Here is a 21,160-nt window from a genome sequence, read left to right on the forward strand (position 1 = left end):
CTGAACCACTGTGCAGTCTGAGGGGTTTGAGAGGGCTGAGAGAAGGTATGTGTGAGAAGTGGGAAGAATATCAGAAAGTATGTTTCAGACATATTATGGGCTGCCCTAATTGCCTGGCTAAAAAAAAGTGTGCTTCATTCAGGAGGCTGTGGAGCCAGGGAAGATTTTGAGCACCAGGCTTGTTATCTGCCTCCAGTGTCACATATCAGAGTACTTAGGATGCAGAGGGTGCTTTCTGAGCATTTGATGAATCAATGAATGATCCAACCTTTAGAAAAACGAATCAGAAAGCCTGTCTGGACTGCAGAAGGGGAGCCTGGTGACCAGGAGGCCATTGATGAGACTGTCACACCCAAGCACCAGCAGGTGCCCCCTGAGCCACTGAAGGCTGTGGGGCGCAGGGTGAGAGGCAGTAAAGAAGATGGTTTAGGAATCTTGGAAAGGACAGAGATTCTTCAAGGAATGTGGATTACTTTTGTGATCAGGAAAATCACATGTAGAAAAAAACAAGAAGCGTGACAGCACCCATGCTCTTGTGGTTTTGACTCACTACTGCGGACTGAGCTTCCTGCTGAGAGCAAGCAGGAATTTTTCTATCCTTCTATCCCTGCTGCCCAGCCAAGGACCTGCCATAGTGTTTGTGGAATTAATTGTTGAATGATTAATATGTTACCATTCTCTGTTTACTGGAATGGCATTATTAAGTCATCGCTCAGCCTTTTCTTCTCCAAATTAAATAGCCCATATTATTTTAATTTATCCCAAAGCATTTTAAGCAGACACCATTTGCCAAGCCTCATGTATCTTTATGTGTTAAACTGCCTTTTCCTCCCCAGGTTCAAGGGCAGACGGGGTTTTTGAGGAGGATTCGCAAATTGACATAGCCACAGTACAGGACATGCTTAGCAGCCACCATTACAAGTCATTCAAAGTCAGCATGATCCACAGACTGCGATTCACAACCGACGTACAGCTAGGTAAGTGTGTGAGCAGTTGATGAGCCGGCTCGTCATGTCAGCAGTCAATGTAGAGATGGGGAAAGAAACAACATACAACTTTTATGTGACCGGAATGACTGAAGGTAATTTGTTTTCTGAGAAAATGTTTAAACAATGAAATTTGAAGTACATCCTTTCTCCCACTTGAGTGCTCTGTCTTGTCTTCTTTTTTATGAAGCAGAAGATTAGAAATAGAACTAACTTGAGACTCTTTTCATACTGATTGACTTCAGTGAAGTTCCATAATTCTTTTCACTCTGTAATTCTCTTGCCTGCTATCCTTAGAACTGCTTTGTGATGGTGCCACCTGCCTGTTCTCACTCAGCTAACTCATTGCTTATTCATTCAGGCCTTTATTCTAGAAGCTTTTTAATAATCTCAGAAGGTATATTTGGATCTTCATCATATAGTTTGGAACTAACTTTCAACTAATATTTGGGATTAATTTGTTCTAATTATGTGCTAAACTTCTGTTTTTACTTAAACCTAACAGAAGTAGGAAAAGTGTCATAGTAAGCAACACACTGTTAATACATCATCATCATCATCATCGCTGCCTTGTATAGGTGTTTGCTGTGTATTAGTCACTGTGTTAAGTGCTTTACATATACTACTTAACTACCTAAAAGGCAGGTATTCTTACTGTCCCCATCTAACAGAGGGGGAAATCGAGGTGCAGAGCGGTAAAGTCTCATGCCCAACTCACACAGTGGGTAGGTGGTGGTGTCAGGAGCAAACCCTGGTCCAACCAACTCAAGTGCACCTGCTCCCTAACAAAGGGTCTCTCACATACGGCCAAGGGAGAGGAAGAATGGGTAGCGATGCCAGGCTCACCCAGGGAGCTGAGCTGCACCCTGTCTCTGCCACACTTTCCTGTCTCCTTTTAACTTTAAGGCTCATTTATTTTATGTTTCTCACAAATGCTTTGTATGTTTGTCATAAAATCTTTTCTAATGTTGGCATTAGTTTGAATCTGGCTAACTCATAGGAAGCCTCAAAAATCTCCTCACATGTTCCTTCCCAACTTGACTGACAGGAACTTCCAGTATGCTGACAGTACAGCTTAGTGATTAAGAGATGGGCAAGAGAATCACTAATGGTTTAAATTGTGCTCTATCAATAGACAGCCATGTAACCTTAAGCAAGTGTCTTAATCTTTCTGAGCCTTAATTCTATCCTGTTTAAATGGGAATGTTAGTAGTACCAATGCCTCAGGGTTGCTGTGGGGAACAGGTGAGATCCCACATGTAAAGCACTGAGTGCGGGGCCTGCAATTGTGAACTTCCCTACAAGAGAGCTGTTAGTGAAGAGGCGGTAGAGTGTAGCACTCAGAGAGCTCACTCAGAAGTCGGAGGACCAGCTGCAAACCCTGCTCGTTTATTAGCTGTATCGCTATCAGCAAATAATTCAGAGCCCCGGTTTCCTTATCTGTAAAAATAAAGATAATAATAGACCCCATCTTATCGAGTAACTGTGAGGATGGAATGTCACAGCATGTGAAGAGAACTTAGAAAGGCACCTGGCATCTAGCAGGTGCCCAATGAACATTAGCTGCCAAGATGACGGTGATTCCAGCAGACTGACCAGATAAGGCAACACTCAGTAACTTCTAGCCAAAACAGACCCCACCATTTTTCCCCCTCAGCATTAAATCCTCACCTAATGTCATCAATAGGTTCTTGGAAACTGTAACTTTACGCTGGGCACGGTGGCTCACGCCTATAATCCCAGCACTTTGGGAGGCCAAGGCGGGTGGATCACAAGGTCAATAGATTGAGACCATCCTGGTCAACAAGGTGAAACCCTATCTCTATTAAAAAAATACAAAAATTAGCTGGGCATGGTGGCACGTGCCTGTAGGCCCAGCTACTCGGGAGGCTGAGGCAGAAGAATTGCTTGAACCCAGGAGGCGGAGGTTGTGGTGAGCCGAGATCGCACCATTGCACTCCAGCCTGGGTAACAAGAGCGAAACTCCGTCTAAAAAAAAAAAAACTGTAACTTTAAGTGAAATGACATATTTTAAAAACTGATTTTTTTCCTTATCATTATAACAAAATGACATTGAACAAAATGATGTACATCATTTCACTTAAAGTTGAAGTTTCCAAGAACCTATGAATGATAGTAAGTGAGGACTTACTGTACCTGTTCCTCCTCACAAAACCCTTAAATATCTAAAGTGGTGAAATTGCTTATTTAGTGTTGATTCTTAAATCATAAAGTCATTCAGCATTGTTCCTTCTGGGGATGTTTTTCCTCTGTATTTCAGAAATAAAAATAATAAGACTGGTCAAAAAGAAGCCAGTTCTCAAAAATAAAAGAGTGCATACTATATGATGCTATTTATGTAACATTCACAAATACAAGGAAATAATCTTATGTAAGAAGTAATGATACTGGTTATTCCAGGGGTAAGATGGTAGTAGTGGCTGGAGAGGGGCTTCTGGGGAGCTAGAAAGGGTTTGTTTCTTGATCTGGGTGCTGATTACATGGGTCTGTAGACTTTGTGGAAAAATCACGGTATATATACTCATGATTTGTGCACTTTTTCTGTGTATACTCTCTCCCTTCCTTCCTTCCTTCTCTCGCTTTGTCACCCAGGCTGGAGTGCAGTGGCACGATCTTGGCTCACTGCAACCTCTACCTCCCAGGTTCAAGTGATTCTCCTGCTTCAGCCTCCCGAATAGCTGGGATTACAGGCGCTAACCACCATGCCCAGCTAATTTTTTTGTATTTTTAGTAGAAACGGGGGTTTTACCATGTTGGCCAGGCTGGTCTCGAACTCCTGACCTCAGGTGTTCCACCTGCCTCGGCCTCCCAAAGTACTGCAATTACAAGCGTGAGCCACCGCACCTGGCCACACTTTGAACATATGAAAGTAAGAATGCTACTCAAACATCCAGTTTGTGTTTAGCTGTGGTACTTGCCCAGTAGCAAAGGGTCTGCTTTTTCTGAATGGGTCTACTTTTAAGAAGCACAATAAGTAGGCCAGGCACCGTGGCTCATGCCTGTAATCCCACACTTTGGGAGGCCAAGGTGGGCAGATCACTTGAGCTCAGGTGTTCAGGACCACCCTGGACAACATGGTGAGACTCCATCTCTACAAAAAATACAAAAATAGCCAGGTGTGGTAGTGCATGCCTGTAGTCCCAGCTACTCAGGAGGCTGAGGTGGGAGGATCACTTGAGCCTGGGAGGTTAAGGCTGCAGTGAGCTGTCATCACACCATTGCACTCCAGTCTGGGCAACAGAGTGAGACTCTGTCTCAAAGGAAAAAAAGAAGCCCAATAAGTAGCCCAAGTGTGATCTAGACAGAGGTCCAGAGCAAGGTCCCAGGCGAGCATAGTCAGCAAATCCATCCTTGCTCATTTCCCAGTGTGAAAAGCGCTGCCTTGGAATGGTAACCAAGATCATGGGCTTCCTTCCCCACTTTTTTCCAAAGGCAAAAAGACAAATTTAATTCATCAGAGTTTGACTTGTAAATTCTTTCAAAGAAAAAGTCCACAAAAGACTCTGTGGGAGGATCCCAAGCTCTGCAGTCAGTCAGCACTGGGTTCAAATCCTAGCCTTGCCACTTACCTGCAGTGTCACCTGGACGAGTTTTCCCTTTTCAATCTAGTGTTTTCCATGTATGAAATGGGTATACTAATGTTTACCTTTTAGAATTCTGTGAAAGTGGCCCATAGAAGCATATTCTAAGTGGTAGTTTATCGTAGTGTTATTATCATTGTCATTATTATTTATTTTGCTTATTGCCCTCTCTCCCGGTCCACCATCTTGAAAGTATTGAACCAGATCACTCAGATTAGGGGGTGGCTCTCCTGGCAGAGTTTCACTTGTGGCCACAGTGGAGACTTCTCAGGTAGACATGAATAATGACAGTGATGCAAGTAGCTCCTGGTTCTTGGAAGTGAGGTGACTGGAGGCTGGGGCATCACCTCCGAATACTTCCAGTGTCACACATGGCGCCCTCTGGTGGAGAGTCACATCCCGGAGGGGCTTCTAAAAGAGATGATGTCTAAACATTTGTTTCTATTATCGAACTTCAGTCTTTAGCATTATAAGCAGAAATTTCATTAATTAGTCCTAAGGAATTTTGTGACAATCAGACAAACTGTGCCCATGACTATTACATCATGCATTGAATAAATAAGCCCATTTTCCCTTCCCATGTAGATTACACAGGTATGTAATTGAAGACCCTCTCTCCCTCCTTACAAAGCAGATATCACCCCCACATTCTAACAACAACAACAACAAAAAAACCCACACGTAGAAATCCAGAAATTCTTTCCTCCTGAAACATTCTACTGCCAAGAGTAGGGAGGCGAACAGCACACCTGTATGAGTATTCAAGTGAGCAGCTGGATTGAGATGGGTAAATAATTTATTTCACCTGACTAGCCAGGTGCTTCAGAGCCTTCCTGACACTGATGGATGGTCTCCTGCACCCATCCATCCTGTGTCAATCAGAACAGAGATTTCTCTTGGCCCCTGTGGCAACATCTTTTAAGTGGAAAGTGAGTGTATGTGCCATTTGCCCAGCATCCCTGCTGATTCCACAGAAAACCACTCGTCCACGCTGAGTTAGTGGTAATAAGAGCCGCAGCTGAGGATCGGAATCCCCAGGCTTTGCAGTGCCACCACAGCTGCTTGTCTTGTGATGGGGTGGTACTGGCCACCGTTCCATTTGTTTCTGAGAAAATCAGGGGATGAGAGACTCAAACTTTGACCTGCAACACCCCCAAACTTAAACCAATTTTCCACCAGACCTTTCAATGTCCAAAAAACTCTATTAATGAAACATATGACACAGCTCTAGTCTTTTAAAATAATAATAAGAAGAAATAGAATTTTTACAAAGCAGTTATTACCAAGTGCTTACTGCGTGCCAAGCACTTTGCTAATCACTCTCTTTGCATGCACTGTTGCCTAAAATTCAAGCACTATTATTAGATAGTACTGATTTTATCACCATTTTTTATACAATGAAACCAGAGTGTAGGAAAAATCTAGTAAGTAAGCAAGCTGGAATCAGAATCCAAGACTTGAATCAGGTTGAGTCCTGAGCCTAACTAGTATGCCTGGGATGCAAATCACTATGCTGATTCTCCGTGGAACTATGACAATTTATAATACACCAAGAGCTTTCTCCCTGATTACCTCATCTAATCCACACAGCATATTGATACTGTTATTCCCACTTCATGACTGAGAAAACTGAGGCTTGGAGAAGTTTGGAAGAACATGGTCTATGTAAAGCACTAAGTGTTGAGAGGTACATAGCTATTACTTAGTACTAACCTCCCACCCCTCAGCCATCAGATATACGGCGAGATATCTAGTTCCAGCAGAACTGAGGCAGAAACCCAATCCCATACACCAGACCTAATCTCTCCCACCACAGGGGCCTCAGTCATTAATAATTAACCCCCAGACCAGGCAGAATGGCTCACATCTATAATCCCAGCACTTTGAGAGGCCAAGGTGAGAGGATTGCTTGGGGCCAGGAATTCAAGACCAGTCTGGACAACATGACAAAACCCTGTCTCTACAAAACATTTAAAAACCTTAGCTGGGTATGGTGGTGCATGCCTGTAGTCCTAGCTATTCGGGATGCTGAGGCAGGAAGATCCCTTGAGCCCAGGAGTTCAAAGCTGCATTGAGCTAGGATCGTGCCATTGCACTCCAACCTGAGTAACAGAGCAAGACCCTGTCTCTATAAATAAATATATATATATATATATGTATTTTATATATATACAAAATAACTCAAAGGAAGCGATTACTTCTAATTGGCCAGTTCCAAAACTTGTGCATATTCCTGCTCTTCTCCCACCCCTAGTACCTGGAGATGGATGTCCATGTACTGCGATATCCTCCCCATCTTTCCTTTAGACATTGTTCATCAGCCACTGCGCTTCCTCCCTCTGGGCCCAGACCTAACCTCAGAATCCATTCCAATGCGGTCCTGTAAGCAACCCCTACCCGTCAATTGAAGGTAGTTCTTAAGTCTCTCCACCACTCCTGCTCTACCAGCCCACAATCTTACTAAACAAAGTCATTCCAAATAATTCCTGTATTTCCCTAAAACATTCTTGGAATATTTCATCTTGTCTGCTTTCCCTCTGTCCTAAAAAGTACAAATGTCCTTCATGTGTAGCCCTTACTTGAGATTCTAGCAAGCTGAGGTTATTTCCATTAGCTTGATCTCCCATATACCTGATTCTGTGTGCACCGCTTGAGAGAGGTCGTGCACTGAGACATGTGCCACACAAACGTGCCAAGGCTGGTAGGGGAAAGTAGGTTAGGGGAACATTGAAGCAGAATGAGTCAAGTGGTGATTGCAGCCACAATCTAAGAAACCCGTAGTATATTATCAATAAGCGCTTCTTGGCTGGCTGACAGAAGCTAAATTACAATGCACCAGCCAAGGGAATGCACAGAAACCAATGCAAGAACCATGGCAGAGAGGGCCAAGACATCGCCACAGTGATGCCTCGTACATGCAGAGCGCCTCAGGGCAGTGGGCCCGACCCTGACCATGTGTCAGAGTCACCCAGTCCCTGGCCTCATCCCAGACCTCCTGGCTCAATATCTCCCCTAGATTGTGGTATTTGGGGCACAAACTCACAGTGTTGAAAGGACTCTCTCACCCCTTATCTCTTTGTCCAAGCTTGTTTTTACTGACTGGGGAGATCAACCTGGTTTTTCTGATTCCGTTTCATGCTGAGAAGTGGTTTAACAGTTGCGCCACTTGTACTCACTTGGTTCATTTGCCTGATTATTTATCAGTGTAGACCCTTCCCGTGTCACTGAAGGGATCTGTTACTGAACACATAAGATACCATGAATTCCATTTTATCAGAATCGCATCTATAACCTAATAAAATAATTCTGTATGGGGTATACAGAGTCTGTATAGGATTTATAGAAAATGATAGAAAATGACTTCTACCAAAAGGTTCTGTGGTTACTTCCATTATCTTTTCATAAAACTATCCAGTAGGTATAATCATAAGACTTGTGATTATGGTAGTTATTTATCAAAACATCGAGTACAATACCACATGTCCTAAAGAAGGCAAAAAGGTTTCGTCTCATAAACTGGCTCCAATCAAGTTTGTAACGGCTGCCCAGAGCGTTATGCTGAGGCAGCGTCTCCAGCTGTGTCTAAGGGCAACATGAAGAAACTCTGTGATTGATTAAAAATGTCTGCCCTGGGCCTGAGCATGATGAGAGGCAGCATATTTGCCATTTCTTGTCTTCCCTGCCTTATCTTTCCTACCGCAGTGATAATTTAACCCACTAGTCAATAACCACAGGTGGCACTCAAAGGAAGACTTTATTGCATTGTTATTTTTTAAGTATACAACATGCAAACTTAAGAAACACGATAACAGCACAAGAGTGAGTGAAAGTATCAGTGGTGGCCTGGACTGCCTCACTCCTCAGGCCCACTCTCAGGCTAAACTTGGTTCCGAGTGGCCGCATGAATAAAACATTTGTCCTTATTAGTTTTCAGTGGGGTACCTGTGGGGTACAGTTCAAGTAATCACATAATCTGAACATGCATGTCCTTAGGAAGTGGACTGATCTTCCTTCCATGTTTCCATTTCACTTTCCCATTGAACACTAAGGAGGTGCCCTTCTCCATTCCAAGACATGATCAGAAGGAGACATGCATCTCCTTTAACTCAGAAATCCCTGGATCATTCAGTAATTTGAAGATGGCAATTCAGATATTAAATGATTGATTGTTCAGTCCCTATTGTGACAGCATTTCCTGGACCAAACTTTGGAATTGACTTATACTAATGAACTGTTGAGGCAGAGGATGCATACTATCAAGACTGCTTCCAGAAAACTCGGTTTCCATTTTAGCGCTTAATGCAGTGATTGGCTTAGGGAAAAATCACCTAACTGGGAATATTGGAAATGCTGGGGGCTTTTTCTAAGGCATATCTTCCTCTAGCTGCTCCCAGAGCCACCCTTTTGAGAATTCCTGTGGAGTAATCCAGGGTTATTAATGACAATGTGTCTGGTTCCTCAGGTGGCTGAGAAAGAATTGAGCATTGGAAGAAGTTGCAAAGCACTGGTGTAATGGAATTAATGGGAATCAGATTCATGAGAGTTCACCCAGAGTTCTGTGCTCCTTTGATCACTTCCTTATCTTTGGCACCTGAGCTCCAACAGCATAGCAGGGCCTGAACATAGGGAAGATCAGGTTTTCCCCATTCTACAAGTGATATTGTAAATTCTCTTAGGGCCTACTTCTTCCTCACCAACCTTGTAAGCTCACCTGAGGTATCCATTTACTGAGAATATTTAGTTTGGTGATCTGTCTTGTGCAGAATCTTTGTAAATGCCTTCTCTGCAGAGAGAACTTAGCCCTCAGCCAAAGACAGATCTTTCTGGGATTAAACAGTCCCAGGTCTCATTTCGTAAGCTCTGCCCTGGTGCCGTGTCCTGTGCTGACTACTGCTCTGCATTCGTTCATGTCCAGGCCACCTCTTGGTTTGCGTGCCAAGCCTAACAGTCGAGTCAGGTATGCTCAGACTTGTCATTGAGTCTCTTACTGACCACATATTAGAATTGGCAGCTTTTAGCTATGGTTCCCAAACCGTTTCAGAATGGCTAGTCCCTTGAATGGAATCAGTGATCCTGGGGCCTAGTACCCCACTTGATCTCAAGAAAGTAAAGCTCTACTGGGTTTCATTTTAGTTGTGACCGAAATATGGTTTTGTCATCTATTTTAGGTGCCTTAAGTTGCTGGAGACAGCGCTTTTTGTATTGTAATATATTTGATCAGTGTGTGAATATACAGGACGCTTGCAAGGCAGGTGAGCCGCTCTGTTTAAGCCCTGGCCTGGTAATATAGGGATATGAATTATGGTTACAGCTCTGTCATTAATGGGTGACATCAGACAAGTCATGTCCCAGCCCTGAGCCTCAATTTCTTCATATGGAGAATGAAAACCTCAGACTAGGTGATCTCTAAGGTCTCATTAAGCCCAAACAGCCTATGTGTCTGATCTTGTGTGTAAATTCAGACAAGTTTCAAAGACTTCCCTGACTGCTCTGTGGATGCTATCGATTGGTTGTGTATATTCAGCAAAATCCACTCTGGCGAAGAGTTGTTTGGTGGCACTCCCCGGGGGCTTTTCCAGGCTTTCATAGGCTCTAGGTAACCTAAAGACAAGAGGATTGTAGAATTGTATAAAAAGCTGCTCGAGGATTTAACAACAGTGGGACATTTGTAGCCTTAGATTCAAAGCTGTAGGAAATTGATGAATGAACCACAGCTCATGATGTCTGAGCAAATAAACAATAACTTAGGAAATATACTAAGACATGGAATGTTAAATGCCTTAATGTTTGCCAAAGTGGTGTTTTAGCTTTTTTGAGGGGTATTTTAAGAGTACCTTAGGGGAGGATGTACCTCCCAAGAGTCAAGCATTCTTGTCTGGGACAGCAGGAAACAGCTGGCAAGTCATAACTCACCAGACAGCTAGACCTGGACTTCAACCCAAGCTCTCCAGTTTACTAACTTGATTCACCATAGCTAGTACACCATTTCATCTTTCTGAGGTTCATCTTTAATAATAATTTCAGTGATAATTGAGCTCTTATTATGTCCCAATGCGTGCTAAGTTTTTATGTACTTATGCCATTCCATCTCATGACACCCAGGAAGTTGGTACTGTTGTTACCTCCATTTTACAGAGGAGGATGCTCAGGCTCACCGAGGGAGCAGTGACTATGCCCAGGATAACACCAGTGGGGATATGTCGCACAATCAGGGCCTCCAAATTGGTGGCCTGGAGACCCAGTAGGATGACAATTCCCTAGCACAAAAGTTTCCACAACTCCAGATCTGAGAACATTCTTCCTGATTTGAATTGAACTCTTGGAGATTGTGGGGAAGAGATATGCCAGCGACACTTGGTGGTGGGAGGTTACTGGAGGGATTTGTGGGGATGAAGGCATCGGTCTCCCCAGCTGGATCCTGGTGCTCCCAAGACTGGGATGTAGAGAAGGTCCCAGGGAGAATTCTTCTCGCCCTCCAATCCTAGGGCCAGGCAGGTCCTTTATTCACCTCCCTCTCAGGACTCCATGAGCTCCCCAGACTCGACCCTCATCACTGAGTCTATGTCACATCCTTAATGCAGTGCCTGACTTCTGATGATAATGATCATTAGAAGGAGTAATATTCATTGCTAGCTATGTATCGGGCACAATTCCAAGCCCTTGTCATGCCTTATTTCACTTAATCCTCACAACAAACCCATGGGGTATCTATTATTATCATCTCCGTTTTATAGAAATTTTTCCAAAGTCATGTAGTTAGGAAGTAGGAAAGCTGACATTTGAACAGAGGAATTTCTGACTCCAGAGTTCCCATCCCTAAGCCCTCTCCACTGCTGCCTTTAAATGTAAGATGGGCTAATACTGCCTTCCTAATTAGAGGTGTTGTAAGCTCTCAATAAGCCGCTGTACACAAAAGGACCTAGTGTGGGGGCTCCCCAGAGTGGGCGCTCAGTCTGTGTGAGAAGAAGATGCTACCCAGTGCTAATTTCCTTTTATGGAAATATTTTGGTTAGTTGAAGCAGACAGGGGTCTCCTTGTGAAAGCTCTAAAGCCTTGCACAAATAGTTTCCCCAGAGAGCTATATACACATTTAGAGTTGCGTTTTGTTTATTTTGAGCTGTCTTGTTAAGGAAGGATTTATATGCTGGCGCTGATGTAGGACAGCAATCAGGCAATGTTTTCTGTCTTTGACAGTTGGTGTGATAGTTTGCTTCCAGTGAAGTTTGACTCACTGTATCTGGAAGCTGTCAGAAGTGGGAGCATGAAAAGGTCATGACGGATGGCTGTGGATAAGTGGTTAGGGGAGAGAGCTGGTAAGGGAGACAAACTGCCTCCCTTGTTTCCAAGAGAAAGGGCTGACCGTGGCTGCTCCCGGCCAGTCCCTGTGCTCTCTTCTTCCCCACCTGCCAGAGCTGGAAAGAAGCCTGCAAGCCTCCACTTTTGAGAGGGACACCAGGTTGGGTATAGTGTAGCTCATGAGCCCTTCCCAGCAGCACAGCCCCTGGTGTACCACCAGAACTGCCAGAAGTTCTGCTCAAGAATGCTAGAAGGAAGTGTTCTTTCATTAAGAATCATTTCACCATTAGCAAGACTTCAGCATACTTATTCTTCCCCACATTTTAACAGTTACTGAATTCTGAAATGGAAACCAAAAATGTCAGCTTTTAAAGTGATGTTTGTTTTTATTTTTTGTCAGATGTTTATTTTGGAAAAAATACAGAAAAGGAAAGGATATAATTCCACTAAGCAGAGTTGATCACTGTTACCAGTTTTTGGAACATATCCTTTTGATGTCTTTTCTATAAATGTTTTTCCCATCCTTTTCACTTAGTATTGTGTTATAAGATTTTTTCGAGTCAAAACTTTCCATGATTATGTTGTATTTCATCACTGTTGGGTCAGCTATTCCTCTATTATTGGCCACTTCAGTTGGAGAAATATCCATGTAACAAAAGGCAGTTTCTCTTATTTCCTTGGAAATACACGTGTGCTTCGAATTACTTAAAACAGTGCATACGTGACACTGTAAGGAGTACCTCTGCTGTTCCTTTAATGACTACGCAAAAACATTAGCCAAGGAAATCAAAACTGTGCTCAATGGTCAGAAAGAAGAATATTGATCGGATTTCATGCTCCAGTTTGCCACGTAAGAACAAAAAATAGATATGTGCGTTTATTGGCACTTTTCAACATTTATTTGTTCCTTGGTGAAAACTGAGAGAGGAGACTGAGGACTCCTTGGGCAGAGTTCCTAACTCAGACTGATGAGGCTGTGCAGAGCAGCAAAAAGAACCAGGATTTGAGACCCAGCTCTGGATTTGAACAGTGGCTGTTCTACTCAGAAGCTCCCTGACCTTAGGCAAGCACCTTCCCTTTCCTGGGATATGTTATGTAAAACATTTAGCATGGTTCTTCCAGAATAGTGTATTGGCTAAGGAGACACATTCTGGAACCAGACCTCCTGAGTTCAAATTCCAGCTTTGCCACTAATGAGCTGGGTAATCTCGGGCAAGTTACTTAACCTCGCTGTGTTTCTGTTTCTTCATCAGAAGACTAGGGATGAACATAGTAGCCGCTTCATAAGGTTATTAGGAGATTTGAGTCCATGCACACAGTGGATTTCTAACCATGCTGGCACATTGTTGATGCCATTTAGTGTTAGCTTTTAATATTGGAGGTACTCAGTGAATGGTGTCTGTAACTGGTGTTACTGTTGGGCCTTAGGAGAAATTGTACTGAATGATCCCTGGTACCCAAGCCTGCTGAAGCAGAAATGGCAGTGAGGCTGCTAGAGTTGCACGTTTGCTCTTTGCCTGGGCCTTTACCTTAAGAAATGGGACTGTGCGTGCAGCCGCCCTCTTCCCCCAGTGTTCTGCTGTCACAGGGAGACAGTGCGGCTTCTACCCACAACCCATTCACTCCCCTTAGCATAGAGAAGAGGCAGTGGGCTGGGCACAGTGGCTCACGCCTGTAATCCCAACACTTTGGGAGGCCAAGGTGGGCAGATCACCTGAGGTCAGGAGTTTGAAACCAGCCTGACCAACATAGAGAAACCTCATCTCTATTAAAAATACAAAATTAGCCAGGCATGGGGGCACATGCCTGTAATCCCAGCTACTCGGGAGGCTGAGGCTGGAGAACCGCTTGCCCAGGAGGCAGAGGTTCCGGTGAGCCGAGGTCTTGCCACTGCACTCCAACCTGGGCAACAAGAGCAAAACTCCGTCTCAAAAAAAAAGAGAGGCGGCAGTGACAAGTGGGGCACTACTCGACCTCCGCACTGGAGACCCCACTAGCCTGGCTTCCACAGCCTCTTTCCCCCTCATTACCGCAGTGATGCCCCAGGATCCTCTCTGACTCCCCCTTCTTCCTCACACCCCATGTGCGGTCATTTGCCTACTCCTAGTGCTTTTGTCTTTAATATGCTCATCCCCACTGCACCCCAGCTGCAACCGTCCTGCCCTGGCCTGAGCTGTGGCACCAGCCTCCTCACTGATCCCCCCTCCACCAACCTAACTCCTCCTTGTAACCAAGAAGACTACCTAGGGCTCCCAAGCCAAGGACAGAAAGGTCTCTGTTTGCCTTTAGGCTGGATTCTGGGCCTCCTCTGTCTCTTCAGTAGTAGATGTGCTCTCTTCCTAGGAGTGTGCAGGAAGAGGGCTCCTCCCGTGGAGTTTCTCAGGCTGAGGGCTGCCACCTGGCGACAGGAGCAGATAGGGTGCTGCGGCGCTGCCTGCACTGCCTTAAGAAGCTGAGACTCACAGGTATTAAGAGGGTAAGATTATTTAATGTACCAAAGGATTTTTCCCATCAGGAAAGATTCCCCTACAGGTTCCTTTAAATAGTGACTCCTCTAGGCAGGCGAGTGTTTTACAGATCATTAACTACTTGACTGAAAGCCTACAGGGCAGAGAAACTTAAAACTAAAGTGTTGGGAGCCCCTGCCAATTACAGATCAATCCAAAATGAAGATAAAGTAGCTCTGGAACTAGAAGTCAGTGGGCAAATGTGATTCGATTCAGAAAGAAATCTGATTCACGTGCAACTTTTTTGGAACACACCAGTTGTTTAAATGATATTCCACCTGTCTACCCATCTTGAACCTATTGCATTCATCTCCCACATCTTCATCCCCAGGCCTCGGTCTTGGGGTTCCCCTCTGTGAACAGTGACTGCACAATAACCCCAAGAAAGGGCGTCATTGGGAAAGTGTTCTGTGGCTGTGCAGAGCTTAGGCAGTTGATGCAGAGATACAGCCGGTAATGGATGAACTATACGGTAACAATTTGCAGATAAAAATAATAGAAGTTAAAGTGTACTTTACATGATAAAAGAAAGATGAAAGAGGACGAGAGTCTGTTACATCTGAGATGGTTACAAAAGTCCTGCTTTGTGAAGTAGGCTCTGTTGAAAAGATTGATGCAATGGGGAGTGACCTTGGCTTGGAGCAGGAGCTGGTGATGTATGTATGAGCATCCCTCTGCTAAATGGACCCAGATTTGTAGCACTAATATACATGGGAGCCCAGAACCAAACTCAGTACGGCAATAAATCAACAGCCACTTTGGGTGTCATTTCTGGTTTATATTCCACTATTGTTCTATCACTTTAATTCATGTCACTATCATCTTTTCATCTGGAACAGTTTTATATAATTTTCCAGTGGAGTTACCTGACAAATCCTATCAAATTAACAAGGTACATTAACAGTATTGACTGACTACGGCTTCAAGAGTTGCAGGGCCATAGAACAAAATTTTAAAACCACGTCTCTAGTGATGATTTTTCCCCCGTTCTTTCTGAGAAAAGAATGTGGAGCAGGGTTATTTTCACATAAGAGATATGCACATTTATTCTGCTCTGCTCATTTTGACTTTTATAAATGTCAAGAAGCAGAAGAAAGGGAACACACAGACACACACACACACAGACACACACACACACACACACACACACACACACAGACACGCTACCAACAACCATGGCTTCAGTACTTTTCTTCTTTCAGGGAGCTATAGAAATGTCCAGATCTTTAACAATTAATGACCAAATTGGAGGCAAGAGTGTAACTGGGTAGTCGTAATCTATTTTAACTGAAATGTAATAAAATTGGTCTCCTGATACATTCTCACCCTCCTGAAATCATCTAGACCTGAACATCCAGAGTCAGCTGGACTTATGACATTATGCCTAATTGAAATATGGTGTTCCTGAAATAGGTCTAATGACAAATTCCAGCATTCGATTAGTAAAAAATACCAATTGTTCATCTTTACCAAAGACCACACGTACTGACCAGGGCTAACAGCCATCTCTGCATTGTCTCCCCTGGAGGCAGCGGAGGAACCTCTACTATAGTCTGTCTGCACACAGTCTTCTGCCTTTGTCTAGCTGGTATTTGGGATTTATTTATGCATAAAATAAAATACAAATGAGTGTGTAGCAGACCTAATCACTAGGATTTTGTTTATATTTGTTTTCTCTTTTAATTTCAAATTTGCTGTCAGACTGTGGTTGGGGTGTGTGTGTGTGTGTGTGTGTGTGTGTGTGTGTTTTATTTGGGGGGAGGTTAATTGAACTGTTTCTTTTATCTGCTGCTGCATTTCGCTTACTAAGTTTTCTGACATTTTGCTCAAAAATTTCAGAGTGTGATTCATAGGATGAAATATGTTAACTGTGTCTTTTCTGTTTCAGTATGTACTTTTGGTTATTTTAGTTATTTCGTATATCTTCATTTTGCTTTTTTTCACTTTGACCCTAACCTTTAAACTATGGCCTAAAAATTAATTACTTTTCAGATTCCATATGGGGCCCATTCTATAAGGCATGTTAAAGGTTTTTGTCTCACTTCATGAACAGATTCATGAATTTTCAGCATAAGAGGAAAAAGAGCACATCTAGCCTAGATCATGTGTGCCAGGCTGTGCGTGTACTCCTCTGTAGTACTGAGAAAGCAGTTACTGTGCATTTCCACACTTCTCCCAGGGCCCCTCCATACCTGGCATTACCTTTGTTCTGCGAACACCTTTATTCCCCGTCACTGTACAACGTGTTGCCTTTTAAGCTCTGAAAAGGAAATCTGAAGTGCCAGTGTTTAACATTCTGGATTCCTGTTATAAAGTCTTTGTTGCGTAAAGCTCACACCCAGTACTGAGTCTCCCTTGGTGGGGGAGCAGTGACCTCTGCAGCCTGAAGCCAGGCTTCAAGACTTGAACTTGGAAGCTTTTATGTAAAGGACCTTTTAATCCTCTCGTGACTTTCCTTAAATATAGGTTGGGTAATTATTTAGTGTCACAAAAAGGAAGAGTTATTTTGTTCCCCTATTTTTGGTGTATAAGGTTGTTTCAGATCAGAAACTGTACATTAGTAGCTTAGCTATTTATTTAGCTATAGGGATGTTACAGCTTTATCTGTCCACTCCAGATCTTCTTCTTAAATGAGAACAACAGCAAAAAGAGCACTGATCAAAACTGTTTTTTAAATAAAACTTATAGTTATGTCATTGCAATATAGAGGTAATGTATGGTTGTGAATAGGCTCTCTGTGTTGGAGCTACATTATATCTCAGAAGGCTTGTTTCTTAATACCCTCTCATATAGTTTGGGGGTTCCCCCACCCCCAGCTCACCCACCCAGGAAACCAGACTGTGCAACTTCTGCATGCCATTTAGACTGTCCGCATGTTTGTCTCTGGAAGCCCATGGCATTCCCCAAAGCCCTAAGAAAGAACCTCATGTTCATGCAGTTTCAGATTTATAAGTAATAAATCAAATGATTACCCTGAAATCACTCACACCTTCTACTTCTTGTGGTTTCTTTTTTGTCCTCCCCTTGGCCTTACAGGGATCTCTGGAGACAAAGTAGAGATAGACCCTGTTACGAATCAGAAAGCCAGCACTAAGTTTTGGATTAAGCAGAAACCCATCTCAATCGATTCTGACCTGCTCTGTGCCTGTGACCTTGCTGAAGAAAAAAGCCCCAGTGAGTAGTCCCTTTTATTTATGTTTCCTTTCTCTCTTTCCCCTCTCTTCCCTTCTGTGTGCTGGGTGCCAGGAGAATATATTGCCACCATGTCCTTTTTTCCTTGGGTCTGTTTTAATTCATTACCAGAAATTTCTTTTAATCAAACGGGATTGTATTATGGTGCCCAGAGCCTGACATGTGCCCCCATCCTGTTCTGTCTTGATGGCAGCAGAGAACCTTGCAGCTCACCTCCTGACCTCAGCAGCCCAGCCCTGGGAGCTGGGGGCACAGAGCCAGATTTCTGCTGGGAATTTGCACTCACCACAGCCCTCATTTCACTCTGTGCTCCCTTCCCCTTCCCATTTGGGGGACTTGGCCAGTCAGACCTGGACCTGCCTTCCTTCCCTGTGAGATGGAGGGAAGCTGGGGATTTCCCAAGGCGGCAGACGCCTAGATTTAGATATATCCATCATGCCGGAAGTGTCAGCACCCCCCAGATTATTGGCAGCTGCATGACCTACCAGCTCATAATTAAACTCTTGCCTGGTCCTACAGAAGAGATCACTGCTGGGTTGGCATTCCTCCACTTAAATTATCAAAGTAGATACAGTCCAGTTATGTATTTTGGCATATTATACTTTTGCAGTTAAGTAATTGGGTGTAGCATTTAGATTAATCACTTAATCATTTTTAGGACTCCAGTCCTATCAAGGGGCAGAAAGGACACATAGATCACACTGAAATTCCTCTGTGGAAGAAAAAATGTTAAACTATATAAGCGTTTGTTAGTTGCCTAGAGAACGCTATAAGATAATGGTCCTCAAAGTCTGGTACAGACCAGCAGTATCTGCAGAGCATGTTTGAAACGCGGTAACCTAGGGCCCACCCTAGTGGATTGCAATTCAATAACTTGGAGTCTAGACTGAGCATCTACTTTTTATTAATCCCCTATGTCCAACATTCACTAAATTTGAGAACAAATATTATAAGGAATTACTTACTCAAAAGGAACAATGAGAAATGTGAAGGCCAGCAAGTGTTTATAATACGGTTCAAGTTTTTGAGATAACACTGACTAAATAGGGGCCTGAAGAGCACTGAGCCCCTGAAGGGGGCAGAGAGACTGGGCATATGCCACATTGCTTCATTTATGGGTGGGTGTTTAATTTTTTGTCAGACTCTGCTGGACTACGTATTCAACTCATTCGCCTACAGCCTGGCAAAAAGGGAGCACTTAGGGGGACACAGGGAAAGGAGGAAGGCCATCCCACGCCCTTCCTGCCATTCCTGTCATCCCAGTGAGGCCTCGCAAGAGGCTGAGAGAAAAGTGTCTGCTGCTGGCGGGGCTTGCCTCAAGGTTGCTGGATTCCCTCTGCCTTTGGATAAACATCTTCTTCCTAATCCCACTCATTCAGCTTGTCGGCCAATAAAGATGTCATTGTTCTAGCATCTTTCTCTCCAAGAACTGAGGATGCTTTGAAAAGTAACATTTTATAAATTCAACATGTCTCTGAGAATTGAAAGGCAGTCACTTCTGTGTTGCATAAAGGGATAAGCTGGAGTGGAAAGGTTAGGGGAAGAACTAGATGCAGGATTCAGGTTTTTTACTTAACGAAGAGGCTCACAGCACCAGTAATACGCTGCCTAAGTCCCAGGCGCCTATAGCAGTGCTTTTTAAACCGTGTTCCTCAGAGCTCTAGGATCTCAGAGGGACCTTAGGGGTATGGGGGAAGGTGGGGGAGGACTGGGCATAAGGCCTCCCCTTGAGCCAAAGGAACTCTACTTAGTTGTAGACACAAAGTCTTCCTATATTGCCCAGGCTGTTCTTGAACTCTTGACCTCACACCATTCTCCTGCCTCAGTCTCCCAAAGCGCTGGGATTACAGGCGTGAGCCACCACTCTCGGCCAGAAAAAACTATCTGCAACAGGCTTACAGAATAAAATGCAGACTGTTCAGCATAGCCTTTGCAGACACTGACAAGCAGCTGACCACTCTATAGTCTCATAGCCCATGTTTCCCATCTCATCTTTGGGCTGTGGTCACTGTAACTACTTGCACACAATGCATTCTGTGCTTCTGCTGTTCCCACTGCCTGGAATATGCCTTTTGAACCTGACCCCCTCTCTAACTTACAGATATTTCCACCTCCCCATACTCGGCCTGCTCACTTTTCAAGACCCAGCTCCAGTGTTAGGCTCTCTGTGTTCGCTTTGCCCCCAGGAGTTTGCACATGCCTCTAGGAATACACCTCTGTGCTGTATTTATCTGTTGGAGACCCACCCCTCCCTCCCACCTCCATCTCCATATTGAACTAACTGACCCAGGAACTGGCTTCTGTGTCCTCAGTCCCTAGCACAGAGCCTGCAGAGTTGTTCTCAGTGAATGTTTGTTAACTTAAAACTGAACTTAACGAAGCCAGGATTTAGAAACAAATTATGTGAAAAGGTTATTTCACATAATTTATGTTGTAAAGTGCCCAAACAAAGATGTATTAAATGAATCGGCTTGATGCTTTGTGTTTTATGATTTCCAGTATCTTCATCAAATTAATTCAGTGACTCAATCTAACAAGTTCATCCTCAGACCATAGAATTAATCTGTGGGGCGTCTTCTCTTTCTTTATTATTTAAAGGATTAATGGTAACCCTTCTTATCTTTTGTGTCTGTTGAACCTTTGAAAAAAGTTATTTTAACATCACTAAAGAAATGAAAGTCACTATATTTCATAAGTTTAGCCTGTGATTTTTATCAGCGTAGTGATGTATGTTTGTAGCCGAGTTTACATCAAAAATTATTCTTGGGGCCTTCTTGAATGAATTATGGCAAAGAGAGAGAGTCTAGAAGTAGATAAGGTTTTTGATTTCTGCAATATATTTCCTTTTTCATGTTTTTATCTCTGGTAACACAAGTGTCTTGCCGAAGACCGGAACGTGTGACCAACTGGAATAATTTAGTTGTGAAAACAGAGCAGACATGTTATTAAACAGCTTCTTTACAAAAAGACATTAAGTGTAGGGAGGATAATGAAGTTGTCCCCAGTCTTACTTGAGACATGTTTGTCAGAATTTTGAACAGAAAAGAAATGGTTTTTAAAACCTTCGACTGTGGCCAGTTTGCAGTGTTTATTGAGAAAGCCGCTGTCAAACCATTAATTTGGTCGTCATAAGGCACAGAACTCAAGTTTAATTGATGCCATATCCAAAAAGTGTGTGAATAGCTGACTTGGCAAAGGGACTGAGCATTTGAGTGGCTGCAGGGAAATGCATAATTACACATATTGCGGGACCGGAGAGACCCAGGCTCAGAAGCTGCACTTCGTAAACAACAGTTCTGTGGCTCGCTTTCCATTCCCCTCGACTTCTCCCTCTTAGGCTGGGTTCTCAGAGGGAAGATTTATGGCTCTGTCCCTGTGAGTGTTTAAGGACTTGAACTTAATGACTAAATAGATACATGCCTAAAAAATTGCACGTGTAAATTTGGATCTCTTCTTAAGAGTTATTTGAGAAAATCTGTGGATCACAAGCCTTGAGAAATTAAGAGTAAATTCTGCCTTTCTAGATTTAAGGGGGAAAAAAAATCATACTGCCATTATTATTTGAATCAGTGATTCC

The 21,160-nt window shown here is 43.5% G+C and overlaps 1 protein-coding gene across 4 annotated transcripts in view; it reads left to right on the top strand.

Annotated features, from left to right (window-relative positions):
- MAPKAP1 (MAPK associated protein 1) overlaps positions 1 to 21,160 on the top strand; it is a 273,338-nt gene that overhangs the window by 225,716 nt on the left and 26,462 nt on the right. For 3 of the 4 annotated variants that reach the window (XM_064377972.1, XM_012458134.2, XM_012458135.2), the window contains 2 exons: positions 837 to 977; positions 17,428 to 17,565. In XM_064377972.1, coding sequence (XP_064234042.1) covers positions 837 to 977; positions 17,428 to 17,565 — 279 coding nt within the window. The remainder of the gene's footprint in view (positions 1 to 836; positions 978 to 17,427; positions 17,566 to 21,160) is intronic. The other variant, XM_064377978.1, reaches the window with a different exon arrangement.

Source organism: Aotus nancymaae, unplaced genomic scaffold, assembly GCF_030222135.1.
Source record: "Aotus nancymaae isolate 86718 unplaced genomic scaffold, 86718_ANA_hifiasm-v0.15.2.pri h1tg000003l, whole genome shotgun sequence".
NCBI classification, from domain to species: domain Eukaryota; kingdom Metazoa; phylum Chordata; class Mammalia; order Primates; family Aotidae; genus Aotus; species Aotus nancymaae.